A 13,832-nucleotide genomic window follows, 5' to 3' on the forward strand; every position below is an offset into this window, starting at 1 on the left:
CGCAGAAAAAACATTTCCTCCAAACTAATTGTTCAGACACCTCGACATTTACATTTTAGTCAAATAAAGGTGCATCATAGGAGGCTTCATTGTGTCTGAGGAAAATATACATTTTATTATTAAAATGACAATATGTGACTATCTAGTCATCAATATTCTGATACACTGAAAGGAGTGATATTTTGTTATTTGAAATTAGACAATGCAATTCATAACTTAAAAAATACAAAATACTTTTTGGAACGACTGTATAACATGCCCGCCAAACAAAAATCACTCTTTGGTTTATGTCTGTGAAAAAACTCTTAACATTAAACAACACATTACCAGTGTATATTCAGTGAAACACGTCTCAGATACAACTGTCCTAACATTAACATCAAGCAAAACTATCCTAACTGACACATTTTATTGTTTAATCACTAATCCCAGGACAGAATTTCCAAATCTGTTCGCTTGTGATGGCCATGTTGACCCTATCTCTCCCACCTCATGGTTTCCAGTGTATAAAGTAAATAGGCCATCTGTTTACATTCATGTTAGTTTAGTTTACAACGGTTTGTTCTTCATGGATTTGTCGTGTCACACCGCACCCAGTGTGGACAAAATGTTTATTTATTTATTTTTTATTTACCTACATAGAACATACATGTACAGTACAAAATTTTTAATCGTAATGAGTTCTAATGCGTTCTATTGTCTTTTATTGTGTTGCGTCATTCCACGTCCGGTGTAGACACAGTGTAAGCAAGTTGTTATGCATTTGTCAAGTGTTTGTAGCATGTTGCTAAGGTGTTGCGAGCATAAAGCTCAGTGGTTGCGAAGATGTTTTGACTGGTTTTGTAGCACTTTCCTAAGCGGTTCTAAAAGGAACAGTTCACACAAAAATGAAAATTCTGTATTTATTCAATCCCTCCTAGGTTGTTGCAAATCTGTTTAAATTTCTTTAAACTATTTTTTCTGTTGAACACAAAATAACTTATTTTGAAGAATGTAGGAAAGCAAACAGTTCTGGGGCACTTTTGACTGCCATTGTCATTTTTCCTACTATACTTTACAAGCTTTCAAGCTTTCAGGTTACAAGCATTCTTCCAAATACCTTCCCTGTTTTCATCAGAACAAATAAATGTATACAGATTTGGAAAAACTCCAGGGTGCATAAATGATGACAGATTTTTCATTTTTGGTTAAACTGACCCTTTAAGGTGTATGGGGTTTGAATGGTTTTAGAGCATGCTGTTATGTGGTTGCTAAGATGTTCCAAGCAGCTTTGTAGCACGTTGCTATGCAGTTGCTAAGGTGTTCTGAGTAGGTTTGCAGCACGTTGCTATGCAGTTGCAAAGTTGTTCTGTATGATGTTCAAGTAGTTTTGTAGCACATTGCTGCAGTTGCAAGCATGTTGCTGTGGGGTTGCTATGGTGTTGCAAGTGGTTTCGTAGCAACCACATAGCAACGTGCTAAGAGTTTCCAAGTAATGTTGTAGCATGCTGCTACGGAGTTGCTTATGTTTTATAAATGGGTTTATACCATGTTGCTATGCGGTTGCTAAGGTGTTCTGAATGGGTTTGAGTGGTTTTGTAGCACGTTTCTATGAAGTTGCTTTGGTGTTCTGAGTAGGTCTGTAGCACGTTGCTAGGCAGTTACTAAGGTTGTCGCATACTGGACAAAGTATAATAAAAATAGCATAACATTCAGCTCTTTAGATGAGGCTCGGTCCCTGCTGTAATACAAATCTATGCGATGTCCGACAATATTAAAAAGTAATGTGACTCTAGTCCTCGTTGGTTTGTACTACCGTATTATTCATGTCTGTAGCACAGTCCCGAGTTAAAAATGATCTCTGGAGTTACATAAACTGTTCTTTTTAACTTGTTTCTGCAGATATGAATTAAAAGCGAGCCACTTCAGTGAGGTTGGGCATCGCTCCATGATCCAGATGAAGCTGGTGAAGTCCAGTGTTAAAGCTGGCACACAGAAGACTACTGGAATCACACGGAGCCAGAGACACCAAAGGGCCCGAACCGTCCAACGTTAATGTGTATAAACATTCTGCGGATAGAACGTGGAGAAAATACAAATCAAAACAGGTAAATTAAATTGCACCATACAGAAACAGTTGTCCAATTGCTTATTTCTTAGGTCAAACAAACTTTAGACAGTATATTAGGAAGAGGAAGCCGGCCTATCTGTCTGAGTGCTGCCCATTGAACGTGCAGATGTTTATGTATGCAAACATCAGGATGTGTGTTACCTGCAGTGTTCTGATCCCATATTTTCACCGAGCTGTCGTATGACGATGACGCCACAAGGGCAGGACATCCGGGGCGTGGGGGCAAAAACACACAACAAGCTGTGGTCTGCAGGTGTCCTCTGTATTCAGTCACCTTACAGCCTGGCTGCCTGAGGTCCCAAAGCTACAAGCACACATAGTCAGATTTTAGTATAATTACACATGTGCACAAATGTGTCCTGGCAACGTACCAGTCATACTTACAGTGGCTTCGCAACCCTGCCCGCCGAAACCGTTGCTGGTGGACAGCAGGTGGTAACAGTTAGGACTGATGTCACAGTGCGTCTGTATATACTGCTTCGCTGGAAACGTGTTAGTGACCTGCCATGTCCGACTGTCCCACACCCTTAAAGAGACAGTACATATTAACACACTTACTTAACCACATGTAAAAGGTACAGTAAATATTGGGGTGATTTAATATTGTCTTTCTTTATGTTAATGTATTTGAGATGTTTTAGTGTTTTAGATGTTTTTAAAAAGGCAACTACAATATTTAACGCTGGTTTGAAACTATTAATGCAATATCCCAATGAAAATTCTGTGACCATCCAACCTGGTAGTTTTGTCTTCTGAGGTTTGGACTATAGATGTGCTGTCTGGCACCCAGCATAAATGAGTCACCTGGAATACAGAGTGATAAAACACATTTATATTCAGGATTAAGAACATGTCTGTACTAAGGATTTGTTGGTGAAGTGGTTTGTAAAGACTTTCTAACCAGGTTACGTGAGATGGTGTTTCTCTGGAGACATTTCCCTGACTCGATGTCCCAGAGGCACAGGGAGTTATCTCGAGATCCCGTGCACAGCTGTGAGCCATCTACAAACACAAATATAAATATGTCACAGCATAAAAGCAAATTTGCTTCCTGCCTAAACCACTAAATTATGTTTTCTTGTAAATCTCATCTGAAGTATAGACCACTTTGGAAGACGTAAACAAAGCTGGTCCAGAAGAAATTCCTGTTTTATTGTTTAAACACTTCACAAATGTTTGAACTACATACAGTACAACCAACAGAACATTTATAACTGAATCTGAATGTTAAACGATTGTCATTAAATAAATTAAACCGGAAGTGCTTCTGGACCAGTGTTTACATTTTGCGAAGTGGTCTATAGAGCAGTCCCTTAATGTACTTGAGGTTAGTTTAGGTTACTAAAATGAAAACTTTGAAAACATTACTGTTCATTGAAATCAAATAAAATATAAGGCTAAATATTATTGGAAAAAACTTAAACTAAACGAAAAATTTTAATGTTGGTTCAGAAATAAACTGAAATAAGTTTAAGGCACTAAATTATGATAATAAACAAAAACTAAAATAAAAATTATTTAATCTTATCTTGCAACATAAGAAATAAATAATAAAATGACAAAAGCATGTTGCAAAACTAACAAACAAAAAATCTTAAAATAGAGCTAAACTAAAAACTATACTAACTCTCACACACAAAATGTATGAATGACATAATTCTAAATCAAAGGACATTGAATTCAAAATTGTTGAACAAAAGTGTTTATACAAATTGTAAATAATAAACTAATTAACCTTTTTTGTTTGTGAGATTAGTGGAACATGTCCATGTTAATATGAAGGACTACACCTGCTGTTATTACGCTTTAACACCTGTGTGAACTTGAAGGGAAATTGCTATCTACTAGAAGTTAAAAACAAATTTTCTTTATTTTTACTGTAATCCAGTTAACAATATTGCTGAGAAAAGGTCTAGCATCATTTGTTTAAAGATGACATTTTGGATTGCTCTCTTGTTTGCTACCACAATGAATACTAATCATAATTTTTTATAGTCACTATGAAATCAAGATGGAAGTTAAATTGCTTTTATTATAAATACATGTCTCTCTACATCTAGCTAACAAACCCTAAACACTGGCACAATTTGACTTGAGAACATAAAAATGTTAGATAGAACAGTCTGTCACTTCCACCATACAGATCAGCAATTTATCAGCACTTCAGCTTCTGATTCGATTCCAAGCTGTGAGGTAACTAAACACCATAAACTATTTTAAACATGGGAAGAATCCACTCGGAAACTTCCCGTTTTAGTGTAATTTATAAACACATTGAACAAGGCATTGTTTCAAGGCCCTTGCTGGGTCTTTAAAAGTGGCTGAAATGTTGAAATGTGGCTACTGCAGGATTGTGGGAGTTTTTGGTGAGGTATTTATTTACCTGGGCTGACTGCTATTCCATTAACTACCAGCTCATGGCCAGAGAACTCCTGGATGGCTTCTTGCTCTCGACCCAAATCCCACATCAGAACCGTTTTATCACGAGATGCGCTGAAGATCCATGTTTTACCTCTAAATCCACATAACTACAAAAACAGAGAGATATGCAATTGTTTCACCATAAATAACTGAAAAATATTATAACATGTTATAAATGGAAATGAATGTAGACAAATGCAGTTTTCATTACCTTCGTAACTTCTCTGCTGTGGCCTTGAAAGGATCTACACAGTTTCCCAGCTCTCCAGTCATACACAACAACATCCTTAACACCACAAGAATGAGACACATCATTTTAAAATCTACATAATTCCCAATAATATTAATAACATGTTATAATTCTTAGTGCATGTTTAAATATAGGCTTAGAACTAAAGCACTGCCTTTCTACACCACGAGTGCTACCATATCAACAAAAAATAATAGTTTTTATTTAAAAAAAACCATTTGGTAAGGCCATATTGTAATTGTATTAATATTTTAAATAAGCTTTTTATTATATATTATATCTTTGGATAACATGTCAGTTTAATTTGTTATGCAATGTATTTTATAAAAAAAAACAATTACAAATATTATTTTATAATTTTGGTATACATCTTAAATTTATTTTTATTTCTACTATTACGTTGGTCTTTATTTATTTACAGTAAAAAAAGTTGTGCGTCAACTTCAACCTATTTCAGTTTATTGCTAAGGTAAAATTTCTAATTCAACGCAGCCCCCTTACACCTTATGGGAATTTACTTCTAAATGGCTTACTTACACCTGTCTCAACAAAATAAACTGATATATTGTAACACTTCAAGTGAATTACAAACAACCATGTCGATGCTGTTCAATGCCACTCACCATGTCTTTGCCCCCTGACACACAGAGGTCAGAGGTCAGGCTGATGACACAGTTTATAGAGTCAGTGTGGGCAGGCTCATACTGTACTACCTGGGGTACAGGCGTAGCTTCCGACCCCTCTTTGGCCCTGTCAAGATGTCAAAAACATATTTCAATGTTTTCTGTAACATTTAGTGTATGCACATGCACCCCTTCTGCACATCACTTTTATAAACATTGCTCTTCTCACCTGTACAGGTCAGAGCGCCGACGGAACTTGCTCTGTAGTTTTCCCATGCTTGTAACAGGTGTGCTCTTCCGTGCACAAGCCTCATGAGAGAAAAACCTCAGTCTTACTCATCGCTCCATGCGCAGGCCATCTTCTATCCTCTTTCAGGATCTGTGATAATCACACACGCACTGTTTACTACAACATTTTCATGAAGACATCACTCCCCAGGCCCTGGCATCCTCACAGGGGAGCTTTCATCGGCTTACAACAGATGCTGGTGCTTTCTCTAGCATAAGCTGGTAAGCTGGTAGCCAGTTATGTATTGTGCTCAGTTATGTATGGACACAGCCTGTTTCTCAGAGATATAGGAAGGCAGAGCGACCTGAATCCTATTAAGTGCATTAGTAGTTCATCGCATTAGGTAACAGCTAGGATGCAACATGGCCAAACTGGGCATCTCTGCAACGGCACCAGTGAATATGCAATAAACACAGAATATGGAAATGCACCAGTTCTGGACTGGCTGCAGGTGTGTGTAGCAATTTCTTTAATCCTGGCAAGCTAAGCAAGTGGGCAGTTTTACCTTTGCATCTTTACATAAAGGAGACATACGTGATATTTTGGTGACAGCATTGAACAAAGTAACTACAGAATGGCAGAAACGCTTACCTTTATGATGCTTATAGTAGAAGAGCGCTCATCTGAACGTCCAGTTTGTACACAACTGTTATTGTGAACGCCTCGCACGAGTGTGCACTAATGTAGAACATGTTAAAAAGTAAATGAATCGGGCTTTCTCACGCATCTTGATTCTTTTTTTCTCTAAATCTGTCGCGGCTGCCTGCTAGCGGTTCAACTTGTGAGCGAGCGACGCTTTCTACGTTACCAAGCCAGCACAGGTCACGTGACAGGACACGGGGCGGAGTGTTGTGGCACATAGGTTTTCTTAATGGAAGCAAATATGTTAAACCGTTAAGTTCTATGCTTAAATAAAGTAAAATAAGCAATTATAATTACAATTACAAATATATAGATATAAAAATATCATATCATATAAAATAAGATAAAATAAAATATAAATTACTACGAATTGTCACGTGACAGCACACAAGGCGGGGTTTCACGGGCTACAGGAGACGAACAATGAAGAATTAAGTGGAATTGTAACTGTAAAAATATGTTCTATTTTGTTTATGTTAAAGAAGAGTTTTTGAGAGTTTTTTAAACAATGACCATTATTATTATTATTTTTTTCTGTTATTTTCTTTTCTTTTCATAAACTTTTTTGAATTTTCAGTGATGGGACTGGTTGGTCAGACACGTCCAGAGTGTTGCAGCTTTCTATGATCAGAAAGAGGCTTATGTGCTCTGTGGGTCACTTGACTGAAACAACAACAATGGTCTCTTTGTGATCCAAGCCTAACCAACAAAATGATTAACACAGTTTAATAAATGTTTTCTTTCTTATAAATAAGAACCAAAATTAGAGATAACACAAAATATTCCACACTCTTCATCATAAACTGGCATTAGTCTCCAATCCAAGCGCATATCTGGGGTACGTACCGCTGTGATCAACAGAAGCTTATGAGTAAACTAATGACAGAACACGGACTCACCGCCCATTCAAAGTTAATCTTTGAAGTGAGACCTGAAAATCATGATGGAAAAACATTTCTTTACATCTTCAATGTGTGAAGTGTGTGTGCTCTGAATGAATGAACGTACAATAATGAGTAGAACAGAAGACTCCTCAGATTTAAGAAAGGTAAGCTTTTAACATTTGATTTGAAGTACTTAAAAAAAGGACAATCTGAAAGGCCTGGGCATAGATAAACAATTGACATGCATCTGTTAAATCACCAAAATAACTCAAAGGCATCACAAAGGGCTTCTGTGAGTGACTCTAAAGGGAATTTCATACTGAATCTGCTCATGCAGTTCCCCTTTTCATGCTCTAAAACAACAGCATGATTGTGATTCCGCTGCTATAACTGTTATTCACATTATCTGGAGCTTTAAGACGGGATCTGTCCAAGGATGAGTTCACATTTCAGAGACAGTCTGAATCTGTGAAGAAAGATTTGGGATATTGAGGGAAACTTTGACTATTTAGGAGGTAAAGTTAAAAAATGGGTGATGATAATGAAGATCTTATGGAATATCAACCTTTGCTTAAAGACATCCATGAACCAAAACGACAAATAAAGGTATGACGTTAATATTAAAAATATTTTTTATTTATATTATGAATTGGTAGCCTACTTTTTTCTACAGGCTACTTGGAAAAATGAGAAAGACATTAATAAACATATCATTTTTTTCATTTTTGTATTTGCTTGATAGTTTATTTATACGCATTACTAATATAGAAATTTTGCATACAAGTTTAAGATTTTACATAACATTGTAATTTTCTGCATTAAGACTTTCTTTTTTCCATATTTTTATTTCTGCGAACGGTGTATTTTACGGATGGGGTTCGATTATTTTTAGTGACTAGACTCCACTGTCCTTAGATTAAAGTGAAGCTCCTTTGTTCCCATTTGCCCACAGGTTCCAAGTAAGTGTCTTGTTTTTGCTGTGTGGGCTGCTTGCATCGGTGGGACGTTTCAATATGGCTACAATTTATCTGTCATAAATGCACCAACCAAGGTAAGAAATGGGTCAGCTTGTACATTACCAAAGCTTGGCCCAAAGTCTTGCTGTCTGGGTTTTTGATTATACTTTATTTGTCGATGTATATATTTCTTTTGAGCTGTTGTGTAAGTGCAGTTAACATGAATGTACATAGGGATGAATGTACATTCACATGAGGCCGCACTATATGCACTACACGTACACGTACACACCAAAAGTGATAGTGAGGGTTTGAATTCTGTTTGAATTCTGTCATCATTTATATCCAACCTTTATGACTAACACAAAAGGAGATGTTTTAAAAAGAAAGTTGGTAACTGAACAGCACTAGACCCCATTCCCTTCTATTGTATAGACACAAAACCAATGAATGGGGGCCAGTTAACAACATTCTTCAAAATATCTTCTTTTGTGTTCTGCTGATGAAAGAAAGTCATACAGGTTTGAAATGACAAAAAGGTGAGAAAATGATGACATTTTTTGACGTTATTATCCAAAGCGACTTACATTGCATTTTACTATACATTTGTTGCTATAAACCCATGTTGTTGCTAACGCCATGCTCTAACCATTGAGCCACAGGAAAGCTCACAATACATAAGTCACATGAAAGAGTTGTAGTTAGAATGTCACGTGAATCTGGAGTTTGCTCTCTGTAACACTTTTGCAAAACGTGACAAAGAAGTGAAGACACAACGCTTCTTATTTTGCAACAATGCAAAATTGTGAAACACGCTGTTGAAAAAAAAACAATTATTCACCAAATATGAATTTAAAAATTCAATGTCCTGTTAGATTTCATGTTACCCATGTTAATTTTTACCAGGGTAAAGCCACAATTCTCCCATCACTAACCTATATTTTTGTCCCTTCTAACAGGCCGTGCAAACCTTCATTAATCAGACATGGATGGAACGCTACAATACAGAAATATCTTCACAGCTTCTCACTTTCCTCTGGTCGACCATAGTGTCCATTTTCCCTCTTGGTGGGCTTGTGGGAGCGTCTTTGGGCGGAACTCTGGCTATTCGATTTGGAAGGTAAATTGCTGCATTTGAAGATTCTCACAGTGAAACTCTGTGTATAATGTGTTTTAGATTCAAGGATGTAGTCAAATATCACGATTGTTTGTTTCAGGAAAGGGACACTACTGTTCAACAACACCTTTGCACTACTGGCTGCCTTATTTATGGGGTTGAGTTATCCCACAAGCACTTTTGAACTGCTAATCATTGGCCGCTTTCTAGCAGGAGTGAATGCAGGTATCTGAAGCATCACAGATCAGATGATGTGGAACATATTGTCATGTACATTGGGCATTCTTCACGAAACACCAGCAGAATGAATTTGCGTGCAAACTGAATTCATTTATTTGCATGCAAACTGTCCAATTGATTCGAATGTCACAACTTATGGACTAGTTGAACGAAGCGGGTCTTGACTCAATTCCTCTAACTTGATTCATTTGATTGACAGGTATAGGGATCTGTGTGCAGGCTCTGTATCTGGGTGAGATGGCTCCCAGAGCTCTGCGTGGTGCCATGGCGATGGGAACTTCCATTTTTATCACCGGGGGGATCCTGACCGGACAAGTTATTGGCCTCAAGTGGGTTAAGTTAATATCATGACTTTTTGTGTAATTTAGTATGCTATTTGACATTTCAAGTATTATCATTTCCTTATCAGTTCTTCCTCAGGAGTTCTCATAACGACATTCACTGGAATTGTAAATATAAAGAGATGTGGTGATTGATCTATGTGTATTTGTGTGTGTTAGAGAGTTGTTAGGTGGAGAGGAGTACTGGCCCATCCTCCTGTCCACAACTTGTATTCCGGCCATCCTGCAGCTGCTGATTCTGCCCTGGTTCCCCGAGAGCCCTCGCTACCTTCTTATCGATCGCGGAGATGAAGTAGCCTGCCGAAAGGGTACAGAATGAGACTTTCATTTTATTATTGTTTTGTGCTATTGTAATGCTTACATGATACTGGTCAAAGTTTTGACAAATATCATATTTAGCATTAACGTTTAAATAAACATAATTCAGAAAATAAAGAAATTCTGACACATGAGATGAATTGAACTGGAACCAGTGTTAAGATGAACACACATTATTTGTATTATTAGCATGAAATTATTGTAATATGTGTAAGGTCATTGAACCTTGAAGATGTTAAATATAATCACGAGAAACACATATTCCATCAGGTTTGATTTAATGTTTAACTGGTTTTGTTTGTAAAAGTTAAATGTACAAACATCAATGGGTAAATTATGAAGTCAGGTAAAAACAAACCAAAATTGAGCTAGATTTAGAAGAAAATTGCGGTTTAAAAAAAACATCCAAAATGATTTTTAATAGAAATAGTCTCTATTCCTTAAAGAGACAGTTCACCAAAAATACAAATTCTGTCATCATTTATTCACCCTCGAGACCTTTGTTCTGATAAACACAGAGAAAAATATTTGGAAGTTTGCTTGTAACCGAACAGTTCTTGGCCACCATTGACTATTAGGAAAAATGACAATGGTAGTCAAAAGTGCGTGACCAAGAACTGTTTGGTTTCAAGCATTCACCCAATTATCTTTCTCTATGTTTATCACAATACAAAAATGTATACAGCAGCTTGAGGGTGAGTAAATGAAGACAGAATTCAAATTATTGGCTGAACTATTCCTTTAAATCTACCAATGCTTCTGTCTGATTCTGTTTCTTGCTGCATCATCTGTGTTTTGCAGAACATGACTGTGTTGGCACGAAAGGTCATGAGTCACATTTAAACTCATGACTCCATGGATGTTTGTTATATCCCATCAGCCCGTAATCACAAAATTAAAATCTTTAAAGACCAAAGCGTAAAATCTCATTGAAATGAGCACGCTTGAGCTAAAAGCAATCCGCCAGGGCGAGCCATACCACAGAAGTGAGAAAAAGAGAATCTTGTGAGTAAAAGAATGTTCTGCCCTTTTGCTCTTTCCTTCAGCTCTAATGTGGCTTCACGGAGCAGATAATTACCACGGCGAACAAGAAGACATGGAGAGAGAGAGGGTCAGCGCGGCCGGTATTAAACCCAAGAAACCCTGGGAGCTTTTTACTGACGGCAGACTGCGATGGCAACTACTGACTGTCATTCTGCTGAACGGGTTCCAGCAGCTCAACGGCATTAATGCAGTGAGTGAACAAAATTGTTGGTTTTATTGTGCATGACTTATTCAAGCCATCTCTATCCTGGTATGTTACGCCATCACAGCTAGTGCATTGTGCACACCACTGAAGAGCTTGTTTTGGAATATTGTGAACTATGAAGACCACTCACAGTGGTAGTAGTCGACATACCTGCATTGTATAAATATTCTTAAAACAATACCAGACACATTCTGTATATGTAGAAGCACACTTGGTAATAAAACTCTTCCTGATTCTGATTTTTTTTTTTAAAACAAGACAGCACAAATAAATTAGTAAACTGAACTAGTCATCTTCACATCCACTATAGTTAAAATGTTTTTGTAAACTTGGACCAGCATCATTTGTTCTTCTGTTGAATAATAGTTTGTCATCTGTGCAATGACATTAAGACTTACTTGTCAGTTGTCAGACTCTTGACAGTCTATAGTTCAGAATCATCATAAGCTAAAATCCATCATGTATGATCTCATACATTTCTCAAAATTCTTATAATTTCTACTGGGACTGCAGAGATGTCATTCTGTGAGCTATCTGTTCACATGCCAGTGTGACATGCGAGACATGTGACATGTCTCTCTCTCTTCCAGATTTATTTCTATGCAGACTATGTGTTCACCCAGGCTGGCATTCCAGCAGATAAGATACCGTACGCTGCAGTAGGAACCGGAGCTTGTGAGTGTATCACGGCATTGACCTGCGTAAGTTTGATTATGATGTGTAGGACAAATTTTATGTTATTTTATCAGTTCACTGCTAAGAATCACATTAATACACACAGGGCTTTTAAAAAGGCAAAAAGTAAGATAATGTGCAATGTCCGGCTGTGATTCAGGGTCTTCTGATTGAGTCTCTGGGAAGGAGAGTTCTGATTATTGGTGGATATACTCTTATGAGCCTGTGGTGTGTTTGTTTAACCATAACGCTCACTTTCCAGGTAAATGTTTATCTGTAATCTTCAAAACAATGCTACTATATCAAATCACATTACAAATATATTCAACTACATTTTCTCAATGTATGCATTTTGTATTTCTGTACAATGTTTTTTGCTTTAAATATTTTACCATCAGAAATTATTTTATGATCCTATAATCTTTAGTGTGTGTTTAAGTTTTGTATAATCTTATATGTGGATGTAATGTTACTTTGGCTGCATCTCCCTGACAGGAGTCAAGCCCGTGGGTTCCTTACCTAAGTATGGTCTGTGTCTTTATGTTTATCCTCAGTTTTGGCCTGGGACCAGGTAAATGAATGAATGAACATACATTATCTATAAAATGCAGTAAACATACCATAGTTTGATGATGGTTGCATTATTGTGCTGTGTGACGCAGGTGGTGTGACAAACATTTTGACAACAGAGCTGTTTACACAAACGACTCGGCCCGCAGCCTACATGATTGGCGGCTCTGTCAACTGGACATCTTTCTTCTTCATTGGCATGGTCTTCCCGTTCATTGTGGTAAATATGAACACCTCGTTGTCCTTCAATGCAGACGTTGTGTACAGTAGCTATGGTGAGTCTGTTTATCTTTCAGTTTTTAACTGTTCATTCTCTGTTCTTTAGAATGGCCTGCGGCAGTACTGTTTTCTTGTGTTTCTGGTCATCTGTTGCTTGGTGGCCACATACATCTTCTTCGTGGTCCCTGAAACCAAGAACAAAACCTTCCTGGAGATTCAAAGCGAGTTTCAGTCGCGAGAGAGAAAGAAACGTATTCCTGCCAGTTCGACTGCAAATGGACATTATGTCCACGCCGATATGAATCCCACATAGGCATTTACAAAATATGTGCCAAATAAGTGAGCAGCAGATTTTTGAAATAATGTTAATTAAGGTGCTAGTCTTCTATGGTAGTGAGCTACCATAACGTATACTGTATTCTTCACAATTTCATGTTAATGTGACTGCATTGTCATTTATACACTCACAAAAACTGACCAAACTCATCATGTGCCTTCAGAATGAAAACAGCCCTTTATATCATAGAATCACATGATGGGTCTTTCTCACATCATGGCTTCAGAAAAAAAGTCATATTGCTTCATTACAGCAAAATACTTTGAAGATGTACTATAGATATTGTAGTATGTGATACAAACATAAAGCTTGAATAACAGTACAGTACTGCATGTTTTTTTTTTTGTAATTATTTGGACTCTAAATTCTGTATATAGGATCCATGTTTTGTTAAGCAACAAAAACGTATGTTTAATAAAAGCAATGTGCATTAATTGTGCTCATTTTAATGTCTTTATTTTGAAAAAAGACCATTATCATTTATTTGACATTAAAGGAAATACAAGCATGTCTCATAATCATTTTATCGTTTGTATTTAAGGTATGGGTGTTTTGAGTTTTAGATGTTTACAACATTCATTGCACATTTAA

General features: G+C 37.0%; 2 protein-coding genes across 3 annotated transcripts; one reads left to right on the top strand and one right to left on the bottom strand.

Moving 5' to 3' along the window:
• Window positions 1–105: 105 nt before the first annotated feature.
• wdr31 (WD repeat domain 31) lies at window positions 106–6,477 on the bottom strand. The gene is made up of 10 exons (XM_056747069.1): window positions 6,285–6,477; window positions 5,634–5,783; window positions 5,405–5,531; window positions 4,743–4,817; window positions 4,494–4,638; window positions 3,012–3,112; window positions 2,847–2,914; window positions 2,495–2,636; window positions 2,252–2,414; window positions 106–2,049 (listed from the first exon to the last, which is right to left on the bottom strand). The coding sequence occupies exons 2-10, from the start codon at window positions 5,678–5,680 to the stop codon at window positions 1,889–1,891; spliced, it is 1,029 nt and encodes a 342-aa protein (XP_056603047.1). The 5' UTR covers window positions 5,681–5,783; window positions 6,285–6,477; the 3' UTR covers window positions 106–1,888.
• Window positions 6,478–7,253: 776 nt separating this feature from the next.
• On the top strand, window positions 7,254–13,675 carry slc2a11b (solute carrier family 2 member 11b). 2 transcript variants are annotated; one of them, XM_056747067.1, is made up of 12 exons: window positions 7,254–7,383; window positions 8,172–8,270; window positions 9,135–9,295; window positions 9,393–9,517; window positions 9,732–9,861; window positions 10,033–10,181; window positions 11,238–11,425; window positions 12,031–12,141; window positions 12,276–12,377; window positions 12,611–12,686; window positions 12,778–12,905; window positions 13,011–13,675. In XM_056747067.1, exons 1-12 carry the CDS (start codon window positions 7,330–7,332, stop codon window positions 13,215–13,217), a joined length of 1,530 nt encoding a protein of 509 aa, XP_056603045.1. In that variant the 5' UTR covers window positions 7,254–7,329; the 3' UTR covers window positions 13,218–13,675. The 2 variants fall into 2 exon arrangements, with proteins under 2 accessions (XP_056603045.1, XP_056603044.1); XM_056747066.1 differs by lacking the exon at window positions 7,254–7,383 and adding an exon at window positions 7,569–7,825.
• The last annotated feature ends 157 nt before the right edge of the window (window positions 13,676–13,832 follow it).

The sequence above is a fragment of the Triplophysa dalaica genome, chromosome 4, assembly GCF_015846415.1.
Source record: "Triplophysa dalaica isolate WHDGS20190420 chromosome 4, ASM1584641v1, whole genome shotgun sequence".
Taxonomy (NCBI): domain Eukaryota; kingdom Metazoa; phylum Chordata; class Actinopteri; order Cypriniformes; family Nemacheilidae; genus Triplophysa; species Triplophysa dalaica.